The sequence below is a fragment of the Pseudorca crassidens genome, chromosome 2 (genome assembly GCF_039906515.1).
Source record: "Pseudorca crassidens isolate mPseCra1 chromosome 2, mPseCra1.hap1, whole genome shotgun sequence".
NCBI classification, from domain to species: Eukaryota; Metazoa; Chordata; class Mammalia; order Artiodactyla; family Delphinidae; genus Pseudorca; species Pseudorca crassidens.
This window is the reverse complement of record NC_090297.1, coordinates 109,027,662-109,043,481: the sequence shown is the minus strand read 5'-3', so window position 1 is coordinate 109,043,481 and position 15,820 is coordinate 109,027,662. Positions and strand designations below refer to the sequence as shown.

General features: G+C 45.2%; 2 protein-coding genes across 3 annotated transcripts; one reads left to right on the top strand and one right to left on the bottom strand.

Moving 5' to 3' along the window:
- Positions 1-1,767: 1,767 nt before the first annotated feature.
- On the bottom strand, positions 1,768-4,723 carry OAZ3 (ornithine decarboxylase antizyme 3; the record flags this gene model as incomplete). Its single annotated transcript, XM_067727798.1, is given in 6 exon segments — positions 1,768-1,959; positions 2,616-2,701; positions 3,191-3,366; positions 4,120-4,194; positions 4,196-4,256; positions 4,551-4,723. Coding segments are annotated over 6 exon segments (714 nt in total), but the record flags the coding sequence as incomplete, so codon positions are not given.
- A 2,761-nt stretch (positions 4,724-7,484) lies between these two features.
- Positions 7,485-14,243, top strand: MRPL9 (mitochondrial ribosomal protein L9). 2 transcript variants are annotated; one of them, XM_067727796.1, is made up of 7 exons: positions 7,485-7,715; positions 7,996-8,152; positions 8,621-8,745; positions 8,951-9,001; positions 10,950-11,051; positions 13,522-13,605; positions 13,723-14,243. In XM_067727796.1, the coding sequence occupies exons 1-7, from the start codon at positions 7,500-7,502 to the stop codon at positions 13,846-13,848; spliced, it is 861 nt and encodes a 286-aa protein (XP_067583897.1). In that variant the 5' UTR covers positions 7,485-7,499; the 3' UTR covers positions 13,849-14,243. The 2 variants fall into 2 exon arrangements, with proteins under 2 accessions (XP_067583897.1, XP_067583898.1); XM_067727797.1 differs by having other exon boundaries at positions 7,667-7,836.
- The last annotated feature ends 1,577 nt before the right edge of the window (positions 14,244-15,820 follow it).

Genomic DNA, 15,820 nt, shown 5'->3' with positions numbered 1-15,820 from the left:
TGCTGGTTGAATCACAAGGTGGAAACGAGTCTGTGGGTATCTTGTGAACTGAAATCTGGTGAAAATTGCCAAACACCTCACACAGAGGGGCCCATCTATGAAACATCTGTCCCTCTCACGCACAGATCATATTCTTGCCGTAAAGCAACTTCAGAATTAATCATTCACTAAGACCCCACCTAGAAGGAGTAGACTAGGATTCTAGTAACATGGGTTCTAGGGATAGATCTTTGCTGTGAACTTATGGGGCCTGTTTCCTTATAGCATCTCTCCGTTTCTGACAGTATTTTGAGGATCCAGTGAGAACTGTGAAGGTATTTGGAAGTAATGTGGGTGGTAGAATGATGACAAATGAACTTTTTTTTTAAAGATCAGCAAGGTAAAGTAGAAGACTTAAAACTAGTATGTAAGGCTATCATATGCAGGATTTTTTAAATCTAGGAATTAGTGACGTCCACCCCTATACACATGGTAACTATATTTTCCCATAGACACAATTTTCAAATTTTATTGTCTTAGAAAAGTCTCAGTACCAAGTAGCAGAAAGGCTTCAGTGAAGGAGCATCTCTGAGTAGCTTGGGTAGTCCCACAGGAATCAGTGAAGGGCTGCCATTGATATGACATTTCAGACCTTGGCTGCACTCACTCAGTGAAGCAGGCTCGGCCCTGGAATTGGAGCTGCTGTACAACAGGGTCATGAGGCCAGTTAGTCCCCAGTTTCCTCAGCCTTTACGCCTTTTTTTTTTTTTGGAATATTTATTTTTTTAATTGAAGTGTAGTTGATTTACACTGTTGTGCCAATCTCTGCTGTACAGCAGAGTGACTCAGTTATAAACATATAGACATTCTTTTTTTATATATTCTTTGCTATTATGGTTTATCACAGGATATTGAATATAGTTCCCTGTGCTATCAGTAGGACCTTCTTATCAGCCTTTACTCTTGAGGGGTCCCCTGATAGAAATCATTCATAGGACTTCTTGCTCTGGAAAATGAGTAGTGTCTCATTCTTTTTTTTTTTTTTTTTTTTGCGGTACGCGGGCCTCTCACTGTTGTGGCCTCTCCCGTTGCAGAGCACAGGCTCCGGACGCGCAGGCTCAGCGGCCATGGCTCACGGGCCCAGCCGCTCCGCGGCATGTGGGATCTTCCCAGACCGGGGCACGAACCCGTGTCCCCTGCATCGGCAGGCGGACTCGCAACCACTGCGCCACCAGGGAAGCCCGTGTCTCATTCTTAACTGTAGTTTGTTACTGTGTATGAAAGCCTGTTCCTTTAATATGGCCTTTAAGCCTTGTCAGTTTACATTGCATTCTGATGGGTTCCCTATTCCAGTATAACTCTCTACGTTTTCTGCTTCCTGGGATGCTCCTCCCCTTGAGCCAATGCCACAGGAACCATGTACCTTCTCTGATTTCCTCCACATCAAAGGAAAGGAAATAGCACTTGTCTCCAATTTGAACCAAAATATATGGGTGAAAGTCTCCCAGTAAGGCTTAAGTCTTCCTGAATTCCCTAGTGCTTGGTTTTGCTCCTGGCAGGTGCTCAGATGGTTAGAATAAATGGGGAAAGGCAAAAACTGAAAATCCTTGGGTCCTTTCTCTCTCTGGCTCAGGCCCCTTTGATCTTTTCAGTCATCAAATGTTTATCTATCTATCCTACAATGAATTCAGCTCTGTGAGACTCAAAGAAACAGTGAACATTTGAGGATTGCACTACCCTTTATTCCTAAGATGGAAGGTGTTCTGAATCACATCCTGGGCCCCTGGTTCTCATTTATCAAGGCTCCGAGCCCTTCACAGAGTAAGAATAAGCATGTTCAGGGAGTTTCACTGGGCAGGTGGCCTAGGTCCCTTTCAAGGGGATACACCATAAAGATGACATTGTTCCAGGGAGGAAGGGCCGGGTGATCTGGTCTGACCACTTCAAAGCCCATGTAGCTGAAGGCCCGTAGCAGGGCACCTGTGAAAAGAGAGAGGAAATTAGAACACTCTGAAACTCAGTACAGCTGTTCCCCCAGCCTTGGCTTCTTCCAGTAGGGAATGACTTGGGGGGTGTGGGAAACAGTGTAGTGCAGGCAGTGGGATGATGTGCTTTGGAGTCAAACAAACCTAGACTCTAACCTGGCTGGAGTTTACTATACCGGGAAGGTATAGTAAACTCTTGACCACCTTTGTCTTTTATCCAATGAAGTATAAACTCCTTGAGGGAGGAGGTGTAGTTTCTGTAATGTGTGCCTCGCATCTGGTTAATTATATTCCTATCCTCCTGGCCTAATGCCTGACCCTTTCACTCTATAGGTGTTTAATACACTTGAGATCCTTTCTGTCCTACCAGCCAGATCCCTTGAATGGCTTCTTTGTAATTCCACCAGTGCTCCTTCAGTCTAGATTCTGAAATCTACGTGCAGGGCCTTCCTGATAGTCTAGTTGTGACTTGAATGAACGGAATGCTAGATGCCTTAATTTCCTTGGCGGGGAGTAGGGGGTGGGTGTTGAATCCCTGAACTGCCTGAGCATGCCCTTTTTAAAGAGTGAGGGGAAGAAGGTCTACCAAGGAAAAGTCACTTGTCAGCTGCTTCAGCACAAAGGGCCAGGAAGGACAGAGCAGATCCCCACCTCTGTCATTCCGGTTGTTTTGGAAGTTTACAAGCACAGAATCCACATTGGTCTTCTCCTCCACATACTCCAGTGTTGCAGTCAAACTAGGGACCAGAGGGAAAATGGTCAATGTAATGTTCAGCAAACTCAAAATCCAGAAAGATGCCTACTTGCAGCAGAAGAGATCATATTAGTTTTTCCTGACCCAAGCCAGGAAATGAAAGTTGCTAAACTCGTTTTGATAGATTTTTTTCTCTGAAGCCAAGGGATTATACACTACTGGACTGACACCATGCCATGGAAGGGGCTTGGGGTGAAGGGGCCACTCCATAAAGACAAACAGCTAGAGAGCACTTCCTTTCAACTATTTATGCATTCCCACTTGTGTTTCTGAATCAGTTTAGCAACCTCCCATGGGCTGTTATCCTTTGAACCCCAGATCCTGGCTCAGCTCACAGGCTTGTTCAGTGGTTTGAATGTATCCAGCTCCTGAATAAGCCCTCACTGGTTAGCATGCCCACTACCTGATTATGACATAAGAGTGAAATCCCCTAACCTCTTTGCTCCCCTCTCCCCCATACAGGCTCAGTCACCTTTCCCGGCTGCCTTGATCCAAGGCCCGGTATGGGATATCTAGGAAGAGTCTGTGGTCACAAAGAAGGCCGTGCCAATGGGCAGAGGTCTGGGGGGTGAGGCGGAAGTGGAAGTCTAACTGCACCGGGTCCTGGTGAAGCAGGGGGTCAGTAGCCAGCACCGTCAGGTTCCCAGCCTAGAAAAGGAGTAAAAATGAGAGTAATATTCTCCTATTTCTGTGCTCACCTAACCCTCAAATCATATCTCAGGCCAGTTTGGGTGTGTCTGTGGAAGCAAGGCAGGGGCTGATGGAGAGAGCCTGGGAAAAGTGGAGCCAAGTTCTTACTCAATATCCCTCAGTCCTGGGACCTAACTCTGTTCCTATCATGGAGTTCTCTTCGATACAAATAATTTGGAATCTGGAGTCAATGGAGTATTACTGCCTGCTGACCTCGCTCAGTGTGCTCTAACGATTCAGAAACGTATTTACATCAGAGAGCTTAAAGCTGGGCCATCTATTTACTGTCTCACTGATAATACTCTTCTACTTTTCTCCATCATAGGTTTTCTCTAAATTCTCCCATTTCTTATTTAAAATGCATAGCTCATACCTAGGCATGTTATTGAGATATGATACAAAGGCAAGGGCAGGAGTTCTGGGTTCTAGTCCCAGAACTTAGCATCTAAACAGCTTTATGTCTTAATACAGTCTATCTTTGTTTCCACTTTCTCTTTTCCCATCCTGCTTTTCACCACCAGCCCTAAGACCTTGCCTTAAGATCTCTGGACCAGAATCCTTGTCTATAAAGTAGCTTTTACACATGAGCTCCGAGGTCTCATCTAGCTCTAACTTCTTATGATTTATTTTCCAACTAGCTAATGTCCCTTTGCAAGATATCATTACCGCAAGGGGCTGCCATGTCACAGCACCAACTCCCAGTCCACGTACCGAATACAGTTCTTTAAGCTCGTCTTGATCACCCTGCTCGCTGCTTCTGCCCCTGTGAAGGCCTACTAGGGACTCAGGAGCACTGAAGACAGCAACGGGGTCGGAGTGTCAAGTGCTCCTGTTCCTTATAAGTGATGCTGATTGGGAAAAAGAGGTCCAAATTAGTTTATTTCTGAGTCTGAGATGGGGAAAGACTCTTAACTTCCAGGTACACAGGGTCAGGCTCTGGCACCATCTTCTGTATCTTATGTGAACCAACCCATCTGTTTCCATTTTCCCAAGCCAGCCAGATAGAAAACGTTTATGAAGCTCCATGCAGGCCTTCTACCCTATTTTGCTATTATCATCTTTTGCCACTTGGGAAGTTCTTTCGAATTCTTTTTTCTTTACAGTGTATATAAACAACTACAAGTAGAGATGAAAACAAGTACCTTTTATAACAAGGCAGCATCTTCTCCCGGAGGGTGATCCGGTATTTGTAACGGTAAAGGTAATAGGCGTATGGTGACCAGATCGGGTAGAGGTAGTTCCGTGTTTTTCCCCTCTTGATATAAGAAAGGGAGTAGATAAAGGGGCGCGACCTGTTACGAGGCAGTTTCTTAGTTCAGTGCCTCCCCGAGGCAAAGTGAGGTTCAGGGATGGGTGGCAGAGGTTTAGGCAACTGGTGCCATTGTGACACGGTGAGCACTATGACATGGACAAAGCGTTAGCCCTTACACCGCCTCAGGACTCCTCTCTGCTGCTCCCTACCCCGTCACCCTCTTAGGTAGCCCCAAGGCTCCTGTTCAACTAGTATGCACTTCACAGCTACACCAGAAGTTAAAATACTTTGGCTTCTGTAGTGGTTGGTAAACAGCCCTGGCTGACCACTTGTGCCCACACAATGTGGGCTCCTCTCTGGCATGTGCATGTGCAAACACACACTTCAGCAACTAAAGGGTTGGGGTCTGATACTGCAGGAAGCTTCTAAGGCCCTGATCCAGCATCTGACCTGACTGGTTGGTTCCTGGTTCCTATCAGTTAAATATTTTATCATCCCTACTTTTAATAAGCCAGTGGTGCTACCCGTTGTTGAACTTTCTCATTGCCTTATAGGGTAGGAATTGCAAACTAAATGCCTGCAGGGACCTGGACAACTAATGGAAATTAGTGGAGCTGCTGGGCGGGACTGAAGCCAAATGAAAAGCTCACACCCTGGGCTTCCCTGGTGGCGCAGTGGTTGAGAGTCCGCCTGCCGATGCAGGGGACACGGGTTTGTGCCCCGGTCCGGGAGGATCCCACATGCCGCGGAGCGGCTGGGCCCGTGAGCCTGCGCGTCCGGAGCCTGTGCTCCGCAATGGGAGAGGCCACAACAGTGAGAGGCCTGCGTACCGGAAAAAAACAAAACAAAACAAAAAGCTCACACCCTAAAAAAAAGTGACACAATAGCTCCAAACAGCTGCCATGCAGGAATGCAGACTCAGTGGTACCAGATCATATGATTTTTCAACAGAAACTGGAAAGATTGATTTTTGTGATAAATTTCTCAAATTTTAAAAAAATATTGGCTACTAACTTAAAAAATAAAAATTGTTGATTAAAAAAATCAACATGGTGTGTAAAATTTGGTTCTGCGGCCACCAGTTTGAGACTTCTGCATATTCATTTATTCATCCATTTAACAAATATCTATTGAGGGCCTACTATGAGCTTAGGATACACAGTAAACAAAACAAAGATCCCCTGCCCCATGGAACTTCTAACAGTGAAAGAACAAACCTAAACACTAAGCACAAGAAAATGATTTCATATGTTAGATGATAGCTGCTATGGAGGAAAATAGAGTAGAATAAAGAAGGATCAGGAGTGTGAAGGAGGTGGCGCAGTTGCAGTAATAAATAGGGTGATCTAAATAGGCCTCATTGAAAAGGTGACATTTAATCAAAGACCTGAAGGGGGTGAGGGATTTAGGCCAAGCGAGCATCTGAGGGTAAAAGCATTCTGTGTCAAAGCAACAGCCAGTGGAAAAGCCCTAAAGAGAATGTGTCAAATGTTTTCCACAAACAGCCAGGAGTCCACTGTGGGTGGAGTAGTATAAGCTATAGGGAGAGTAGAAAAAGAAGAGAGCTAATGGGGCCAGGTCATTGTAGGGCCTTATAGACCATTGTCTGGCCTTTTTCTTTTACTCTGAGTAAAGGGGGAAGTCATTGCAGGTTTTGGGTAGAAGAGACATGATCTGACCTGTGTTTTTAGAAAGATTCTGACTGTTGTATTGTAAATAAACTGTAGAGCTTTAAACGATGTTTGTTAGGAGACTATTGCAGTAATCCAGGAGAAAGATAGTGTCTTATTCCAGGGTGGAGCATTGGAGGTGATGGGATGTGGCTGGATTCTGGAAATAGTATAAAGGTAGCACCTACAGGATTTCCTGGCGTAGGAGAGAAGTTGAGTCCAAGAACTGAAAGAATGGAGTTACCATCAACTGAGAGGGGAAAGGCTGCAGGTGAGGCACTATGGGGCAGGGTATAGAGATGGATTTAGTTTGGAGCATGTTAACTTTGAATTGTCCATTAGACATGTAAGGGGAAGATGACAGGCAGTTGGATATTCATGTCTGGAGTTTAGAAGACTAGGGTGAAGACAGAAATTTGAAGTCATTGGCGTATAAATGGTACGTTAAGCCATGAGACTGAATGGGATCACCAAGAGTGTGTACATTGAGAAGAGTAAAGATCCAAAAACTGAGTCCTGGGGGCCCTCTGAGAAGTGGGGAATAAAAGAGAAATCAGCAAAGGAGACTGTGAAGGAAAATAGTGAAGTAGGAAGGAAATAAAAACAAATTGGTGTCCTGGAAGCTAAGAAAGTGTAATTAGGAGGAGGGACTAATGGTCAAAGGCTGTTTATGTGTCAAATAACAGGATGTATAGAGCATCTTTCCATAAATCTCTTCTGCCAAACAGACCCTATTCACTCCATTTATATGGTTTACTCCCCAGTACTGAGACCCTCCACGGAGGGAACCGTCTCCCTTGTGATTTAGAATTCTTTAAACATGAGCCTAAATACTGCAGTGTCACGATTAAGGATTAGACGACTTCCTGGGGCTTGCAAGTTTTCCAGAGGATCCCATCCTTCCACCACTTTTAGGCAGGTTTGAAGTAAGGAAAAATGAGAGCAGCACCCTCTCCCCTCAGCATCCAGCTATCACAGAATGTCAGAATTGGAAGTGCCCTCAGAGAGCTACTAGAGCTCAGTCGAAGCCCCCATCTTAAAGACAAAGTGAAGCCAAGAGGGAAAGGGTGTCTTTCCCGGTGTCAGTGCACCTAACAGTCACTCCACTATGTGTCAGTGGCTATGGGTGCCCCTCCCCCGAAAAGAAATTGGGAGAAGGGAGTAGAGGCATGCTGAATCGTGGAGCATTCATCCCAGATCTCCGGTCTCGAGGCAGCCTAGTCGCAGCCCAATCCGGGCCCGGGCTTCCCCTGGGCTCAGCTCGGACAGAGCCGCGCCGGCTCAGGAGCGCCGCGGGCACCCGGTGGGGGCCTTTCCTGCCGCCGGCGCCGGGGGCCTTCTACGCCTCCATCCGCGCCCGAGAACATGGCGGCGGCTACAGGCAGGTCTCTGCTGCGGGCGGGCACTGAGCGGCTGGTGCGAGGAGGGGTTTGGGAGCTCCTCCGGCCGCGACTTGAAGGGGGCACCTCCGGCTCGGAGCGCGACTTCAGCCTGTCTCACAGTCGGGTGAGGGCCGGGTGTGCGTTCTGGGGCTCCTTGACTGGGGCGCGTTGAGACCTGGTGGGGCCCCGGCCTGCGGGTGGTGGGCTCTCCTTGAGGGGCCGGCGGCCAGAGGAGGAGGCTTCTCCGTGGAGACTCGCTCACCCTCGCTCCCCCGGCCGCCAGGGCACGGTCATTGTGGAGCGCTGGTGGAAGGTGCCGCTAGCGGGAGAGGGCCGGAAGCCGCGCCTGCACCGGCGGCACCGCGTCTACAAGCTGGCGGAGGACACGAAACACCGGCCCAAAGACAACCTGGAGCTCATCCTCACGCAGTCGGTGGAGGGTAAGGCCCAGGCAGAGGTGCTTCCTGTCTCAGGCTGGTCCTGTTTGGCATCAGCTTTTTTCTGCCCTTTTACTAATTTGGGGGAATGACCAGTTCAGATTTGAGAAGAGGAAGCCATAAAAAGTACTGTGATGGTGACATAGGGCTCCTACATAGAAAATCAGAACATGAATGCAGCAACATCATTAACAGTGTGTGGGGAGAAAGAGACCTGACAGTATGTGCCACAGGTACTGAAATCCTGTGATGGGACAGTGCTTCACTTTGTACAGGGAATATTAAGTTTCTAAATCAGGTCCTAAAGAAATGAATTAGAAATCTCTTAAGTGTAGTCCTAGCGAATACTAATATTTCTTCTAGGAAGAATAAGCACTGTGAGAGAATAAGAGGTCTTTTTTCCTTTGATCATCTCCTTTTTTAGGGACTGCTCGATAATTCTGATCCAGTGTCTCTGTTCTCTGTTGGCAGAACTTGGAGTCCGAGGTGACCTGGTCTCAGTGAAAAAATCTGTAGGCCGTAATCGACTACTTCCTCAAGGACTGGCTGTATATGCGTCTCCTGAAAACAGGAAGCTGTTTGAAGAGGAGAAATTGGTGAGCCCGGAAGACGGCAGAGGGACTTGGAGGAATTAAAACCTTAAGATTATCTCTAGCAACTTCTTCTAGCCCCTACTTCATTTTCAGATGAAGTAGGGGCTAGAACAGGAATTCAGAAGCCCAGCCTATGCCAAGCATAGCAAGAGTTTGTTATTAGTTACCACAAACTCATTTTTCTTTCATCTGTAACTTTCTTTTCTAGCTGAGACAGGAAGGAAAATTAGAGAAGATCCAGACCAAGGAAGGTGAGACGGTGAGTAGAAACATAGAAAATCTTTATTTATGGGTCACCTACAAAGTCACCAACCTCTTCCTGAAAGACTTCTTGATTTCCTTGAAGTCTCCTGATTTTAAGCACAAGGTAGGGGCAAGGGAAGTGTTGTGGTTACCATAACTGGTATTGAGATATCCTAGGATATCCTGACCTGTTGGGTGAAGTGCTCTAGTTTATTGAGGGAGGCCCCAACCTGGGTACCAGGGGACCCATGGAAAAGTGAGATGAGGACTTTGCCTTCGGGGTTGTTTACAGACAAGTTGGAGAGAAAATAGACACGTGAGAAAGTGATAAACTCAAGGCAGTAAATTATGAGTGACATGGACCAAAATGGATTAGGGTGATTGGGAAAGGATTTTTTTCAGATGGGATTGAATTAGGCCTTATGGGATTAGTAGGCTTTGGATAGACCAGGAGGGTGGGAAAGGTATTCTTAAGGGAGAAAAAGTAGATAGTTAAGGCACGTGTTATTGTTGTTTAATTTAAAAAAAAGTTTATGCAACTTTTAAAGGTTACACTTCATTTACAGTTATTATAAAATATTGGCTATAGTCTCCATGTCGTAGAATACATCCTTGTAGCCTGTCTTACACTCTATATCTGTGCATCTGTTTCTTTTTTGTTATATTCACTGGTTTGTTGTATTTTTTAGATTCCACATATAAGTTATCATACAATATTTGTCTTTCTCTGACTTATTTCACTTAGCATAATGCCCTCCAAGTCCATCCTTGTTGTTGCAGATGGCAAGATTTTGTTCTTCTTTATGGCTTAGTATTCCATTGTGTGTGTATGTGTATGCACATACATATTTTTTTGTGTGCGTGTATATACACATATATACTACACCTTCTTTATCAGTTCATCTGTTGATGGACACTTAGGTTGCTTCCATATCTTGGCAATTGTAAATAATGCGGCTGTGAACATTGGGGTGCACGTATCTTTTCAAATTACTGTTTTTGGTTTTTTCAGACATATACCCAGGAGTGGAATTGCTAGGTCATATTTTTAGTTTTTTGAGAAACCGCTATACTGTTTTCCACAGTGGCTGCACAAACTTACATTCCCACCAACAGTATATGAGAGTTCCCTTTCTTCCACATCCTCTCCAACATTTGTTATTTGTGTTCTTTTTGATGATAGCCATTCTGACAGGTGTGAGGTGATATCTCAGTTAAAGCATGTTTTAAAATAGAAAGTAGACCAGTCTAGCTAAAACAGAGGACTTCTATTAGGAAATATATGACTGGAAAGAGGGTTGGGGCATAATTTACAAAACATCTTTAATCCTCAGCTAATGAATTTATACTTTGTTCTGTAAGCAGGGAGGAATTGTTATGGTGTAGGGGTGGGATTGAAGGGCCAGAATATTGTGTTAAAACAGTCTGTGAAAATCATTCCATCCTGAGATACACCAGCAGCCCCCATTGGTGAGCCTAACCTTGGTTTGGGGGGCGGTGTTTAAAAAGTTTTAAAATTTAAAAAAAATTTTTCTTTCTTTCGGCTGTGCCAGGTCTTAGTTGCAGCATGCAGACTTCTTAGTTGCAGCGTGCATGTGGGATCTAGTTCCCCGACCAGGGATTGAACCCGGGCCCCCTGCATTGGGAGCACAGAGTCTTACCCACTGGACCACTAGGGAAGTCCCTGATGAGCCTAACTTTGACATGGCCTGTTTCTCCTTGCTTAGGAATAGCCACGTATAGGCAGCATTTCCTTTCAGAGCATCGCTAAAACGTCTTTCCATAATATCAGCCTTGAGACAATGAGAATTTTTATCTTTCGTATTCATCATCTCACCCATCTTGGCTATGAGGCAGAAATTGTGCATAGCCTCTCAGACTGTGTGCGTCTTGGCCTCTTGCTAACATGTTTCCTCTCCTTTGATTACAACTCTAACCTATCTTCTGTGTATAATTCCTCTCAGACAGTGAAATTTCTGAGAAGATGCCACCTGCAGGTAGGGATGAAGAACAATGTCAAATGGGAGCTAAACCCTGAAATAGTTGCCCGCCACTTCCTCAGAAATGTGAGTATTCCCAAACACTGCTGTACCCCTGAGGGTGGAAACTACCCTTGGGAAGAAGAAGCTACCCCAGGATTGATCCCTCTGTTAGGAAAGGGTATGATCATCCAGCTGGAGTTATGGAAAGCATTTTTTTTTTTAATTGAAGTATAGTTGATTTACAATGTTGTGTTAATTTTCTGCTGTACAGCAAAGTGATTCAGTTATACATATATATATACATCCTTTTTCATATTTTTTTATTATGGTTTTTTACAGGATATTGAATATAGTTCCCTGTGCTGTACAGTAGGACTTCGTTTTTTATCCATTCTATACATAATAGTTTGCATCTGCTAATCCCAAACTCCCAATCCATCCCTCCCCCACCTGGCAACCACAAGTCATTTCCCTCCCACGCCCGTGTAAACCAATCAAGAACGCTTTCCCTAAGTTGGATAGCCTCATGTAAATCAATGCAACCTGCCCCTTGGCAACCACAAGCCTGTCCTCTACGTTTCTGAGTCTGTTTCTGTTTCATAGATCTTTTTTCTAATATAAATTTATTTGTTTATTTTTGGCTGCGTTGGGTCTTCGTTGCTGCACGTAGGCTTTCTCTAGTTGCGGTACGCAGGCTTCTGATTGCGGTGGCTTCTCTTGTTGTGGAGCACGGGCTCTAGGCACGCAGGCTTCAGTAGTTGTGGCACGCAGGCTCAGCTGTGGCTTATGGGCTCTAGAGTGCAGGCTCAGTAGTTGTGGCGCATGGACTTAGTTGCTCCGTGGCATGTGGGATCTTCACGCACCAGGGCTCGAACCCATGTCCCCTGCATTGGCAGGTGGGTTCTTAACCACTGTGCCACCAGGGAAGTTCTGTTTCATACATCATTTATGTCATATTTTAGATTCCACATATAAGTGATCTCATATGGCATTTGTCTTTTTTTATTTTTTTTGCGGTACACGGGCCTCTCACTGTTGTGGCCTCTCCCGTTGCGGAGCACAGCCTCTGGATGCGCAGGCTTAGCGGCCATGGCTCACGGGCCCAGCCGCTCCGTGGCATGTGGGATCCTCTCAGACCAGGGCATGAACCCGCGTCCTCCCCCATCAGCAGGTGGACTCTCAACCACTGCGCCACCAGGGAAGCCCTGGCATTTGTCTCAGTTCACTTAGTATGATAATCTCTAGGTCCATCTGTGTTGTTGCAAATGGCATTATTTCATTCTTTTTTATGGCTGAGTAAGTATTCCATTGTATATACGTACCACATCTTCTTTTTCCATTCATCTGTTGATGGGCATTTAGGTTGTTTCGATGTCTTGGCTATTGTGAATAGATCTGCCGTGAACAGAGGTGCATGTATCTTTTTGAATTATAGTTTTGTCCAGATACATGCCCAGGAGTGGGATTGCTGGATCATATGGTAGCTCTATTTTTAGTTTTTTAAGGAACCTCCGTACTGTTTTCCATAGTGGCTGTACCAATTTACATTCCCACCAACAGTGTAGAAAGGTTCCCTTTTCTCCACACCCTCTCCAGCATTTGTTATCTGGAGACTTTTTAATGATGGCCATTCTGACCAGTGTGAGGTGGTAGTTCATTGTACTTTTGATTTGCGTTTCTCTAATAATTAGCGATGATGAGCATCTTTTCATGTGCCTGTCAGCCATTAGTATGTCTCCTTTGAAGAAATGTCTATTTAGGTCTTCTGCCCATTTTTCTGATTAGGTTGTTTTTTTGTTGAGTTGTTTGAGCTGACAGTATATTTTGGAAATTAAGCCCTTGTCAGTAGCTTCATTTGCAAGTATTTTCTCCCAGTCCATAGGTTGTCTTTTCGTTTTGTTTATGGTTTCCTTTGCTGTGCAAAAGCTTGTAAACGGTCTCAATTGTTTACTTTTGCTTTTATTTCTATTGCTTTGGGATACTGACCTAGGAAAACACTGGTACGATTTATGTCAGAATGTTTTGCCTACATTCTCTTCCAGGAGTTTTATGTTGTCCTGTCTTAACATTTTAAGTCTTTAAGCCATTTTGAGTTTATTTTTGTGTATGGTGTGAGGAAGTGTTCTAACTTCGCTGATTTACATGTGGCTGTCCAACTTAGGGAAAGCGTTCTTGGTTTGCAGGGGTGTGGGAGGGAAATAACTAAGGATGGTCACATAGATTCTGAAGACTGATAGGAGAAGATGGTGGGATCATTTATTTTCTCTAGCTAGGGAAAACCTGGGGAAATGTGACTCACTGGAGAATTTTTACTTTTGTGGGTGAAGTGAGTTTGATCTCAAGCCCTGTTTCTCTTTGTGAATCCACCTCCCTTTCTGAGAAATTAGGACTGAGTTATTCTGCCACTATTTATGGAGGTTTGTGCCTTTCCATGGGATCAGCCAGGGTAAACCTCCCCGTTTTATTCACCCATGTACAGGAAAATCTAGAGGTTGCCTGGAGTGGCAACCATGTAAACAGAGTTCCCTTTGGCTGTGATTGATTTTTTTTGCAGCTTGGTGTTGTGGTTGCCCCACATGCATTAAAGTTACCAGAAGAGCCTATCACACAGAGGGGCGAGTACTGGTGTGAGGTGACGGTGAGTGTTTCACATCCTGTCTCCTTTTTCTCACTCACTGGGTAGAAAGCTGGGATTGGATGGTGTTAGTTCGTATCTGCCCCACTGATCTGAAGATTACTGTTATTTTGTGTACAGGTAAATGGGCTTGACACTGTGAGGGTACCTATGTCTGTGGTGAACTTTGAGAGGCCCAAGACCAAAAGATATAAGTACTGGTTAGCCCAGCAAGCTGCCAGCTCCACAGGCTCCCAGACCATCTGAACCTGTTCTACCTCGAAAGCAGCAAAGCAGAATCAGAGAGGTGGAGCGAAGATGATGGGCCAGCACCGTGATATCACTCCCAGCTCTGACCAAACACGGAATTTTAGAAAGCATATGGAGACAGCGACAGCAGACTAGACTGAATATACGTTGAATTGTCCATATTTGCCATCTTCAGCGGTTATCACATCTAGCGTTATTGGGGCAGGCCTACTCCAGAAGTACCAGGCTGTAGATTTGATAAGCTAAATATTAATAATAGACCAAAAGAGTCTAGATCTATTTAGCCTCGTCCTACATTGGAATTCATTGGAATAAATGATAGCGATAGCTCATTCTCATCATCCAAACTAAATGTATCTGAAAAAAAAAATAAAGAGGTTGTGTTCTTTTTAGGTGTTGTTTACTGGACTGAGTAGACTGGGGACAGGACCTCTATGTGGGATGTCCTCTTGAGCCACTGGGGTTTACTGCTGAAAAGGAAAAAAGAGAATACACTTGCAGGCTACAGCCCACAGTTGCTGTGGACAAATTACTCAACAAGTTGATACGCCTTACGGTCTTAAAACTTATTAGGTACGCTAATACAGCCCTCAGTACAAGCGCAGTGGAGTCTGAATAAGGCCTAAGGGAAATTGTCGGAGAAAATGATGCTGGGATGAAAGAAGTTTAAAACGGGAACTTCTGTTTTATTTCTTCAGCCACTTCCTGAAATTTTGAAAAAGAAAATACCTTGGTTTCCAGACCAAGGTTAAGATATGGGGCTAGTTCGTAGGTAATTACGGAATAGGAGATGAGGCAAGTAGATAGTTCAAGGTCCATTCCTGGAAAAAAGACCAACTGTTGACAAGTGGATTGTGCCAGAGTCACTCAAATAAATATGAGATTTTGCAGTTTAGGAAGGATAAAGACGAGACCATTGACTCTACTGCTACCCTTACCAGAGAAATTGGTTTCTATCAATCATCCTATTTGAGCTCACCTGCCTTGCCAAGCCAACTAACTACTTTCATCTGCAGAAAGCCATCCCTGCTATTGAGCGTTCTGTCGTCAGTAGTTGCACTAATATCTGTATCCAACCTCACACTTGCCAGCACTCTGTGACAGGTCGAGCACTAGTATTGTTTGCAGTTGCCATTTGATTGTCAGATTTGCCATCAATCCCTGCTGTCCTTGAAATGGAAAGCTCACTTAACACTGCATCTTTCCACACCACCACCACCATGATGACGCTCTCTGAAACTGAGCACAGGAGCAACATTCCACATAGCGAATCTCAAAAAGTGTTCAGATACTTGTCATGAGGTGAGTTCCTGGTAAAACAGACTGAGTTGGAGATTTAGGTGCAGGAAGTTTACTGGGGTGTCCTCTAGAGTAACACCTGTTGGGGCGTGAAGGAAGCAAAATTCGGTAGAGGGAGAAGTTGAGCTGACGCAGTCTCAACAAAGGCCTTAGTCCCCCAGGGAGCTCAAGCTAGGGTGGCTTGAGCCATCTAGATGTGTACCATGTTGAGGCAAGTGGCCAGACCTATAGAACCCCATGCTGACCAGGAAAGGGTCTTGGGTGAGGTGACTGATTTCAGACACAGGCAGTACCCAGAGGGGAACTCAGATGAGAGCTGTGCGCATTCTCAGCAGCTTGGGAAGTGAGGGCTTCGGTGCTGAAGGGAGCAATCTGGGCAGCACACCATAGTCTCCACTACAGTCCACTTCTTGTGCTGTCAGGTCAGTTTGTTCATAAGTTCTAAAACGATCCCTTAAGGATCCTGATGGGCTTCCTTTCCTGGGAAAACTTAGAGGAAGATCTGGGACAGACTACAGCCCCTGCTGCTGTAGCTTAAGTCTACAACTGGTACTTACCTCCTACTACCCATTCTAGATTCTCCTACCCTCCCCCCAATTTATACTTCTGTTAGTCCACATGGGTTACCTGATTAAGTCCTCAGAGCCCAGAGTTGGGATAGGAGGTATAG